Consider the following 12,540-nt stretch of genomic DNA (forward strand, 5'->3'; position numbering starts at 1 on the left):
ATCTGTTGTGTTATGACTCAAGATTTTGTTTATGTGGGATTAAAATGTTGAATTTAGGCTAGCACAACTTTTCACTAAATTTGCAACAAAAAAAAGTGTACTACTGAAAGTACTTAAGGCCATGTTTGATTGTCAGGATTCTATCCAGGAAAGTAATCTAATTCCTTAAATTTTAAATTCATGTGTTTGTTTCGTTTTTAATTAAATTGGGAAAGTAATCAGAATCCGAGAACAAGGAAAGTTAGTACAACTTTTTAGGATTCTGAATCCTAACTTTTCTTAGGTATTCTTTTTCCCAGTTTTAGGATTCTTACATATTTAAGCAATATAGTTAATTTTATTACTAATAATGATAATAATAATAACATAATAATAATAATAATAATAATAATAATAATAATTACAATGTTTTTAAAATAATTTAAAATTATAAATCATACTTAATTTCACTATAATAAAAAAAACTATAATTAAAATTATCATAATTATAACTTATTTTATAACAATTAATAATAATAATAATAATAATAATTTGTTAAATAATTAAAATATAATTAAATAATATAAATCTTATAATAATTAATAAATATTTTATTTTATAAATTAACAATTAATCAATAAAGTCATAGTGCAATTTTAATTTATAAAATTTATTCAATTATAATATTTGTAAATATTATAATTATAATATAATAATTATTATATTTATTGCTATAATAAATGAGTACTATAATACTCCATGTAACTATAATTATAATTGTATTATTATATATTATGATGGATAATCCATATTTAAACTGTCCATCGTAGTAATAAATGTAATAATAATAATATTATTATTTTTAATTAATAATTTAATAAAAATTTTACAATATTATTCTTTTTATAAATAAAATAATAATATGTATATTTTTAGTTTGGTGTTTAAATTAAATATAAATTTAAAATCTTGATATTTTCCAAACACAGGAAAGTAAAGTTACTAGGAATCATATTCTCAGGATTTATTTTCCCAGTAATCATTTTCCTTGCCAACTTTACTTTCCCGCCAACCAAATATTGCCTTAATGCATATCTCCACAATTATTTAACTTTTTACGATTGTAGTATTTTAAATTTTTTTTCTTATGATAAAGTCATGTTGAGTCAAATGATTCCAGTAAATTAAACGCTAGCAGCTAATGAAATGATAATTTATTCATCAAATAAAAAATTGGGAAGATTTTGTATAATTACAATCATTGACGGTGCTACATTTAGACCTAGGAAAGCACACAAGTCTCCCAATATCTTTTACAATTTGAAGGTGTATTTAAGTAATTATGAGTATTTTCTAAAAATTTAATATTTATTTCACTATATTTGTAAATTTGTTTCATACTGTAATAAATAGATTTGATTGCTTGTAAATTCATGAACCATATTTCAATTTTAAAACTTAACCAATTCTTTCTGCTTGGTCATAAAATACTTGAATTTTACATTTATTAATTTATATGAATTTAGGCAAAAAAAAAATCATTGGATAATAATAAAGCTGACAATTTTCGATTCAACATGAAATTGTGACATGATCAAACACAAATTTTATGAGTTTGTGTCAAGTCTTATTGTATACGTGTCCTTATAAAGTTAAGCTGTTAGGAATCTGATAATTTTGGATTGAATCATTGTTCATGAAATTTACACTCAAATGGCATTACTTTCATAAAAATAAAACAAAACAAAATCCTAAATACACAAAAAATTAAAATGGTCTCACTTTCCATTACCTCACTTCAATCATTACACACTCCAACAATCTCTATCGCACTCATTTATTACAGAGATTCTACCAATTTCTTAAAATTGGTACCATAACTAAATCTTAATCTTGAATCTTGAACTGGGACAAATGGATTAGTACTAATATTGTTATAAAAAGATATTATGGAATCTGGCCTCTTTTTATGTGCTATTTACTGTTTGGTCAGTACCCTCAATAAGTGTAGGTATTTTGGTTTTTAAAAATTACTAAAAATTACTCCGTATATTAGTAATATAGCTATAATGATAATCCATACGAATTAATGATAATCCATACGAATTCTCTTCAGTATATACATAATCCCTAGAACTATTACTCATCGAGCATTGTATTTTCCTTTTCAATTTAATCATACAAAAGTTTGTTTTTCAAAAATTCTTCATGTAATACTTTATTAGGAGAAATTAATAATAAGAGTATAAAATAATTATTATGGAATTTGTAGTGTAATTTATAGGACTTTTTTTATTTATTGAAAAACTATTGATTTTTGAGTTTGAATTGTAGGGTTGAAGTTTTCAAAGAATGAATACCTTCGGAAATAGTTTCAGTCAGTGAGAACACACAATATTTTAGTTGCCATAATTCGAGTAAAACAATATAATTATAACATTAATTGTTTTAGCTAGGTATGTAACGTTGTTTTAGTTTCATGTTCATTTATATAGTTGTTGTGATTGAGAATTTTCAATAACATAGCACTCTCTTATATATGACATTCTTTTATTTTTAGTTTATTCTACAAAAAAATTACTGTATATAATTTTTAAAAAAAAATTTATGTCTCACACACTATATAAAAATATATACATTCTCTCTCCACTCAGCACACAAAACATTTTCTAAAATCTTGTGTCATCGTGATCTAATTAAGTGCAATATCTATCCCGGGATGAAGAAATCATCATTTACAGTAAAGTCCCTACTAAATAAATTTTTTGCGTCGCAACTGGATTCAGTTATAATGATAAATATTGGTGAGAAGTGATAATACATGAATAAATATTGCTAGTTATGAGAAATAGTGGTATCAAAATACTAGGAATGTCATAGAGAAATTAAACATCTTACCAAATTAATCTCAGATTGTAGCTGCGTTCTCGACCTGGGACCCAAATCCGGAAACGCCTGGGATCCTGAAGCCCGATTTGATCGCCCCGGGCCTGAACATCCTCGCACCTTGGCCCGACAAGCGAAGCAAGGAGTTCATCATACTCTCGGGGACACTGATTGCGTGTCCCCATGTCTCCGGTCTCGCTGCCTTGCTGAAGGCGGCGCACCTGGAGTGGAGCCCCGCCGCCCTCAGGTCGCCCCTGATGGCGACGGCGTACAGCCACTGATAACAAACGAGGAAAACCATATATAAAGAAGAAAGTTGAGCTGAGATATTGAATTAACTGGCTAACTCCATAGGATGTGAATTCACTGTTTCATTAATTGAACATTGTGTTACACACATTCTAAACTTATTTATAGGTACACTAGGAAGAATCTAGAACACTTGACTTATTCTTGTACAAAGGGAATGCAGACCGTAATCATAACTGAAATGCTAAACATTCTTCTTTAACAAACCTCTAACAACTATGTCTCTCCAAGTACTCTTGTGGTCCTCGCATTTGTTGGGCAAAGCCACAGCAGCTTCCTGATGTATGCAAGCTGGTCCGAGGCGCTGAAGCTTTCTCAAGGGAGTTCGGTGATCAAGATTCGTGAACGAAACTGAAAGGATGTTTTGATCAAGTTGGTTTGGTTTGGTGGTGGTGATGATGATGATTATCAATGTGAGATGTTTTAATTATGATGAAGGAAGGGAAGGGAAGGGAAGGGATGGGGAGAGAGGGAGATCTCTTTCTTGGTGAGAGAAAAGGGGTTGGTTTTGGTGTATGTAGGTGTTGATGGTGGTGGTGTGGTGATGAAGATGGTAGTGTTTTTGTAAAAAGAAATAGGGGAATGTAATTGGTGGAGGTGTGTGTACAAGATTATAAAAAAGTGATCTTAATTCATAATCCTCTTGTGTGTATAAAGTTATGTAGATGGGAAATGCCTGATTACAATCACAATCTTTACTTGATTTTACTACAAAATTCTGATGTTGGGCTTGAGATCATGGAATTTAAACTGGTGTTCTTAATTTGTTCATTTAACGAATATTATGCCCGTATTAACCCAACAATTTTCTTTTTTCTTTTTTTTTTTTATCTTTTTATTCAAAAAGAAATGTCTCACTACCAGCCCAATTGTAGTGGTCTAAAGGCCATACACCAATGTAAATTAGGCCGAATGAACCTTTTCAATGGCCCAACTAAATACCATAGAGCCCTAAAGCCTCAATTTAATTTAGAGTTATGTTTTTTAGCCAGCCATATAGTGGCTGTTTGAGTACAAAAATTAAAGTATTTTAGTATTATATTAATGGTAATCTTACAAAGTTAAATTAGACGTGATAGAAATATGATTATATAGGAAAAGCAAAAGACAAAAAAAGAAAGTAAAAGAAAAAGAAGAGTGGTTACTTAAAAATATTCTTTGCTAACATTAGAAGTTTTGTGTGAATACTAGCACATTAGTCCTTTTACTATATACATATATGTTCAACTTGGACGCCTCCTCACACACACACACAACAATGAGTAAGAAAGAAAATGAGATAGAAGAGAAGGAGGAGAGAAAGATGGTTGATCATTGGAGCCACAAGCATCCACTTACTCCGGTGGAAACTCGTAGAACAGAACAATGTTGTGGCTGTTCAACGTATTTTAGAAGAGAAGAGAAAGGTTATGGATGTAGCCGGAAATGTGGGTATAAAGTCCTACTACATGAAGAATGTTTAAAGGGGCCAAGGAAGATCAGACACGCAATGCACCCTCAACACACACTCACTCAACATCTCAACATCCGGAGTGTGGGAAGGCAGTGTTCAATCTGCCAGTGGCATGTCTGGGGAATTTTCTACAGATGTACGAGCGCAGAATGTGCACTTGTGATGCATCTAAGATGCGCGCAGGGCAGCGACATGATGTATGCAGCTGAAGAGCAGAGTAGCAGCACTATGATACATCATCCGAGCCACCCAAACCATGAATTAAGGTTTCTGAGGAGAAATTGTTCCTTCCAGTGCGATGCTTGCGGCACCACACACGCCAAAGGGAGTTCCTACTTGTGCAGCTTAGATGCCTGTCAATATTGGATCCATGAGAGATGTGCTTCACTACCTTAGAATATCCAATGGGAAGAACACCATCACTCCCTCTCTCTCTCTTTTCATCTCCCATCTCTATATCTCAGATTTAAATACAATTGTGAAGTGTGCAATAAAATATTATCTCCCAAACGTTGGATATATCACTGTGAGCTTTGCAGCTATGCTGTCCATCTCACCTGCGCCTTCAACAAATCGCCACGCACCACTAGGTATACTCCCATATATACATATCTTTTTTTATTGTGCTACATAAATTATTTTTTGTTGTTTTATATATGTTGAAATGTGTGTTTTTGTTGCATGTAGAGAGAAAGGGATTATGGAGTTTCCAATAAATGATATGGCTGTGGGAGAGGACCTAATTGGAGCTTTTGTAAGGAGACAAGGAGTTGAAACACCCATCCCTCATCAAGATGTTGATTATGAGTTCCACCATCACAAACTCACATTAGTCTCATCTTCATCTTTATCATTTCAAGAAGGAAATGAAGAAAATAGTGATGATGATGATGAGGAAGACTACTCTCGTAGAAAATCGGAGTTAATATGTGACGGGTGCATTAGTCCCATATGTCTGAAACAAACATCATCATCGTCATCTTCTTCTTCTTCTTTAGGGAGTAGTAGTAGTAAAGATTACTACTACATGAGATGTAGCATGAGATCATGCAACTACTATCTTCACTTGGCGTGCTTCCAATTGCCAACTCAGCTCTCCTCTCTTCCTCTCATCCACAAACATGATCACACCCTTCTCCTTCAATCCGGTGACAAACATAAACCATGGGAATGGCAACGGTGCAGAGTATGTGGAAACGAAACGAATGGTCTGTACTACGCTTGTGCAAAATGCAATGGCTTCAGAGTAGATATAAAGTGCGCTTCAATGCCGGACACCATATATCACGCAGCTCACCTTCCACACCCCCTCAACCTTCGCACCCATCAAGATACTTCAGGACTACTTTTCGATTTATGCAACGGCTGTAATGGTCCCATCTATGTGGCTAATAATATCTATGCATGCAGCAGATGTGATTACATCGTGCACTTTGAATGTGCGGTGCTGCCAGCATCAACCACCGGACGTAGATGGGACAAGCACCACCCGCTGCCTTTGATGCACAACGCCACTCTAAACAATGACGGACGCAGAAAATGTTCAACGTGGGGTCGGAAAATAAAAAATAAAAAATAGTATAGTATTTAAATAACCGTCTAAAAAAATAATACTACAATTTAAGTAACACTATCTTTTGTGAGCTGCGATAGTTGATTCCTACGAGTATCCATATTTTGAAAACGAACCAAAATTCGTTCATTAGAAACAGTAGTGAACATTTTTCTCTCGTTGTATACCACCATGATATCATTTAACCAATCATCTCCCATCCTATTTCGCAACACTGACTTCACAAACTTCATTGCAGAAAACACTCGTTCAACAGATGCAGTCGCTACAGGCAAAAGTAAGACCAATTTAATCAACCGATAAACTAGTGGAAAGAATCCATCTTTCATCATTTCAACAATTTTCTTTGAAAGAGTCCCTAAATCTTCAACATCAGAGAAACGTGTATCTCGTCTTGCATCAATCAAAAAGGATTTAAGTTGATGAGGTAAAATCGTCATCTCTGTGGACGAAAAGTCCTTTGGATAAAGGGTGGCAAGATGAACAAGTTTATCGACATTGAAATTTGAGAATTGATTTCTTGGATCAAGACATGCCATACAATTCAACAAGTCTGTACTAGACTCGGAAAAACGATTCCTCATTTCTTGAATAATGGAGTCAACAACCTAATTATAAACAAAAAAATGATTGAGTTACTAGTCAATTCAAGTGTCAGTAAATAAGAAAATGAAATTTTAAATTACCTGACAAAAAATCTCAACACGATAATAATGGTAGTTTGTGACAACTGTGCCATCTCTCTTCATGCGTATTCGTCTGGGGACAATGTCATCCATATTAGTAACATCAATCTCATTTACTCGACAAAAATCTTCCACTTCTTGCAAAAGATCATCCCATCCAGATTCTCGAAAAGTTTGCAGCTCTTCTTTCAAACCCGCTATCATATTGATGGCATTCAAAATATTTTGCTCTCTATCTTGCAATGCATAAGATAATGGTTCAACCATACACAACAAATGTTTCATCAAAATCATGATAAACACAAAATCATAACTTTCCATCTTTTGAAGCAAACCTTTACACTTCCCACTTTGCTCTGCATCATCTCCATCACTAAATATGCTTTCAAGAACTTTGACTACTGAGGGCCACATAGATACAAGACGAATCACAGTTGTATAATGAGATCCCCATCGAGTATCACCAGGTCTATGCAAAGAAGTTTCTTGGTTTAGACCTTTACCTGAATTGATTTCCCCTTTTTCAATCATTTCAACCATTCTATCATGTTCGTTTTGTCGAAGTTTATCTGCTCTTTTACAAGAAGATCCACATGCTGTAACAATCGGGGTAAGATAGCCAAAAAAATCAGAAACATGTCGATTTGCCTTGCATACTGCCACACATACCAACTGAAGTTGGTGGGCAAAACAATGGACATACCATGCCGATGGATTTTCTTTTAAAATAAGAGCCTTCAATCCATTAAATTCACCCCTCATATTTGAAGCTCCATCATAGCCCTGACCTCTCAATCTTGATAAAGATAATCCCAACTTAGAAAATACAAAATCAATTGCTTCTTTCAAACACCTTGATGTAGTCTCCTTAACATGAACCAAAGATAAAAATCTTTCTATAATCTCCCCATTCTTGTTCACATATCTTATAACAATAGCCATTTGCTCCTTGACTGAGCAATCTCGAGACTCATCAACCATTATGGAAAATAATCCTTCACCAAGTTCACCCAATATTTCAAGTGTGGTTTCAACGGCACAAGCATTAACCATTTCTTTCTGAATTTTTGGAGAAATCATTTGATTATTACCCGGAGCATTTTTTAATACAACTTGACCGACCTCATCATTTCTTAAACTATACCAATGTAACATCTCTAGAAAATTACCCCTATTTATGGAGGTTGAGGACTCATCATCTCCTCTAAAAGCCAAACCTTGATTCAAAAGAAAACGAATAACATCAAGAGTTGCAGTCAAACGAATTCGATATTCCTTCTCTTGTCTTGTACTAGCTTTACGAACAACATAAGATACACTTTGCCTTTGATTCACAAAGTTTTCATATTCAATTCTAGATTTGTTGTGTGAACTAGTAGCTGACCCAATATGAGCTCTAAATCTTTCGTTGGCTTTTTTCCAATTAGAGAAACCACTACTAACAAAGGTTTCATCTCCGGGTGCCGAATATCCACGTTTGAAGAGAAAACACCAAAAGCAATACGCAGCATCTTCTGACGTACTATATTCAAGCCAAACATAATCTTTATACCAAACATCTCTGAAACCCCTATAATCTTTTCCATATTTTTTTCTAGGAAAATCAAGACCTTTTGGTTGACAAGGACCTTTAGCCACATATTCTCTACGAATACGATCTCGAATGTTTACATCAAATGTATCAATCGGCCTTCGTGATCCGGGATCGACATCGATTTCTTTTTCATCGATTTCTACTTCGTCTGGATTCCTATCAACTACCACATTATTTTCAGAATATTGTGGTTCTTGTTCAGCTTCAACATTAGCTTCTTGTTCAACTTCAACATTAGCACTAGAAGAATCAATAGAATTTCGAGTTCTTTTTTTAAAATACTTTTCCATTTACCTACAAATCCACAATTTAGAATACACAATTATTATAACTATAAATATAATAAAATTATGAAATCAGAAATTAAAACATAAAGAAAAAAATAGTCTACTTCCCTATTATGCAATTTCAGTTCGTGAAATACATATTAAAAGCTACTGTAATATAGTACTAAGATTAAGGATTATAAATTATAGTACACACCATCAATGACAATCATGACTATTTGACTAATGTCTAGTAAAATACAAATTTCAATTACCTAGACAATATTGAACAAGAAAATATCATAGTTTAATTTTATTTACCTACCACCTATCGATTCTCTCTCAAATAGTGAAATAGGATTGCAGAACAGCAGAAAGGGTCGCCAAAAAGCTTTGGAAGCGCAGGTGCCGAAATTCAGTTTTGAATTACAGAAGGGGGGAGCCGGAGAGGAGATCAACTGGAAGAGAAAGTGGTGAGCCAGAGATTAAATAGAGTAAAGATTCCCTCTCCTCTAAGTTCTAGGTAAGGAAATTTCCTCTAAATTCTAGGAAAGTTAAGGTAAGGAAATTTCCTCTAAATTCTAGGAAAAGAAATTGGAGAAAGATATGGAAATTGTTTCCTTTTGTGTTGATTTGGGCTAAACTTCTCCAATTATTGCCTTGTGCGTATTGATTTGGGCAAAGACCATCCGTCCATCCCTCTCCTTACTCCTCTAAGTTCTTGCCTTCTTGGGGCGGGGTCGGGGTCGGAGGTATCATTCGTGGGGTCGACGGCATGTTGAAAGTTCGAAGGTAGTATAAATTTTGGGTATTATGGGATCGACGGTGGGGTCGGCCGACCCCGCGCGACCCCACCTCCGTCCGTCATTGACTCTAAACCGTCCCGGTGATTTCTACTGCAATCAGTGCGAGCAAGAAATGAACCCAAATAGCTGGATGTATCACTGCCGCAGCTGCGATATATCCTTCCATCCGAGATGCCTTGCAACTACATCCGGCTTCTATAGAAACATCAAGTTTGGTCAAAAATATGTGATCGCCACTGCTCACTGCCACACTCTCACCTTTCAAATCCTCACTACAAAACGCCGATGCGACGTTTGTCGTGACGATAGGCATGAATTACATGGATTTTACTGTGCATCATGCCCCTTCTTCATTTTTTACCACCACTGCGGTGAAAAAATGATCAAAGGTGGCAAGGTTAAGGCCGTAGATTGACAAAACAAGTTCATTTGTTACTATACTGCTGTTTTTATCTTAACGTATTTGTTTCTACTCTGTTATTTTTAATTTCTTGCAGCTTATTTTTAATTTACAATTGCTTATAGTTTTACTCCTCCATGCATATGATAACAGAATTTACTCCATCATTTAGTATACTACTGTACAAATTATAACAGTAAGAAATGCTAAAAAACTTTAAAATAATTTAAAGAAAAAGCAAAAGATTAAAGACAAATCACAAGACTAATAGAAAAACAAAAGTTATATTCTTTTCTCATATTGGAAGTTTGTGGTATGAACCTTAAGTAACTTCATGCCTAATTAAGTGGTTGGTGAAAATATATTACTATTAATTAATGAAAGTCAAAAAAATCAAGAAATAAAATACTCCCTGCGTCCGCGATTAGGAGTCCCGGTCACTTTTGCACGCCCATTTTAAAAAAAATCATAAAAAAATAGTTATAGTGGATAAATGGTAAAGTAAGAGAGAGAATAATGTTGACAAGAGTCTTTTCAACATTATTCTCTCTTTTACTTTACTATTTCTCCACTTTAACTATTTTTTATCATTTTCATAAAATGAGTGCACAAAAGTGATCGAGACTCCTTATCGCGGACAAAGGGAGTATGTGTTGTTCTGTTCTCTAGTGGAACGGGTATTATTTTAACAGGTTCTGTTTCTTTTCTTTTTCTTTTCTTTTTTCATATTTATCATTCATCTTATATTTTGTGGTTTGGGCTTCTATTGTAAAATTTCTGAGTCCGCCAATTACCACATTACAAGCCAAATTTCTCGAAAGGTAGAGCGAGCTACGACATTTAATTTAACAAACTAAAATATTTAGCCGCAAGACAATTGGTTAAATCGTGACACGACTCATTTTTCATTAAAACCGAATTTCTGATAATTTTATTTTTATATGCTAGCTCAAACATCTTTTGCTTATAAAAATTACAAAATTATAGAAAATATTATAATACTTGCACTTATTGAAACACGTATAATTTGTCTTAATTACAAAATTATAGAAAATATTAAAAAGGTGGAATCTACTCAACCGTGACAATCTGAATATAATAGTAACTCCAATAAAAACATAAATTTCTCACATATGCATGGGGCCATAACTATTAATAAATGTGAGTCATGTGACTTGATAACTAGACCAAGTCCCAGCATGAATGGATGGAAAGGAGGCAACGTGGTTTAGTTATAAGAGCTCAAGAATTCTTTTTGTAATTAAATATTTATGGAGCTGTGGAAAAATTCAGGTCTTTTTAACTTCCTTTTACATGCAATGTTCTACCTACCATGTGCTCATATTCTTGCAATAAAAATTGGACACATCATAGCAAAAAAAAAAAGTACTCCGTACTAAGAAACACGCATTGTAATTAATGATCAAGAAAATGAAACATGCATTTTATTTTGATAGATGCATTTATTATTTATAGTTTGGAGTTTGGAGTTTGGACTCTCTCTATTAACTATCGTATATATATAGTTGAATTTAGAATTTTGTCATAAATGCATTTCATATTTAAAATTATATTGACTTATGAGAAAAGTAAATAGTTTAGTATGTTTTGTTAATTTGTAATTAGTTTAGTATAATTTGTTAATTTTGTCGGCCTATATATATGGCTTTACTATACTCTGTAGTCAAATCTTTCACATTGTAGGCGTCTTCTTTGATAGGTGTTTTTTTCTGCAATTTGCTTCTCCAAATTTCACAAACTATTTACTTAAAAAGAAAATAAAAGTAAGATAGCTGATTTAAACAACAATATATTGACGAGTTTGGTAATGGCTATATTTGGGAGTAATATATCTATTTTCTTGTTTTTGCTTTCTTAGGACAGCTTTTGTAATTTTGTTTATTTTAGGAAGTTCAGCAATATTTTGACTTCAATTCTATGCACATGCTCCCTAGTATTAGATTTACATGTTTATGGTTTCATTCAAATATTCAATAATTGTGTGCGCAGACCACTAATCTACAACTACTGCTGTAGAAAAAACCTAAAACATTCTTCAATGTTTAACTTGTTTTGAATTTTAAAATATATGATTAGAAATCATAAATAAAAAAGAGTGACGGTCTTTTGCATGTTGCCAATTGAAGTCAATTTCTCTTGTCGCTTACCAATTGCAATAAATCATATACTCCTATTTGTCTACATACTTGTTCTATTTTTTTTTATGTAAATACTATAAATGATGTACATACTCCTAAAATGCACTATAATAATAATTGAATCCAAATGGAGTACATAGAATTGAACATTTGAACGACGTTTGGTGGACTTTTTAATAGCATAAATTGCTTTGGCTGCTTCCAATTATTTTGAGGAATATCGCGTTTTTTACATGTAATCAATAGTCAAATTCTCAATTATTTATAATCTACACATTACCTAAAATTATAGCATCCACCCACTGCCATACTATTTCAACAAGACATAATAGATGAATATTGATAAATGATAATCCCATTCCTCTGTGGAAACATTTGTATCGTAGTCCATCTTCATAATTTTAATTGTCTTAAATCTTTCAATTACT

At 33.1% G+C, this 12,540-nt stretch overlaps 1 protein-coding gene across 1 annotated transcript; it reads right to left on the reverse strand.

Moving 5' to 3' along the window:
- Positions 1 to 2,888: 2,888 nt before the first annotated feature.
- LOC125198922 (zinc finger MYM-type protein 1-like) lies at positions 2,889 to 8,771 on the reverse strand. Its single transcript, XM_048097151.1, has 3 exons — positions 6,888 to 8,771; positions 6,318 to 6,809; positions 2,889 to 3,143 (listed from the first exon to the last, which is right to left on the reverse strand). The coding sequence occupies exons 1-3, from the start codon at positions 8,769 to 8,771 to the stop codon at positions 2,889 to 2,891; spliced, it is 2,631 nt and encodes an 876-aa protein (XP_047953108.1).
- Between the last annotated feature and the right edge of the window lie 3,769 nt (positions 8,772 to 12,540).

Source organism: Salvia hispanica, chromosome 1 (assembly GCF_023119035.1).
Source record: "Salvia hispanica cultivar TCC Black 2014 chromosome 1, UniMelb_Shisp_WGS_1.0, whole genome shotgun sequence".
In the NCBI taxonomy this organism is placed as follows: Eukaryota; Viridiplantae; Streptophyta; class Magnoliopsida; order Lamiales; family Lamiaceae; genus Salvia; species Salvia hispanica.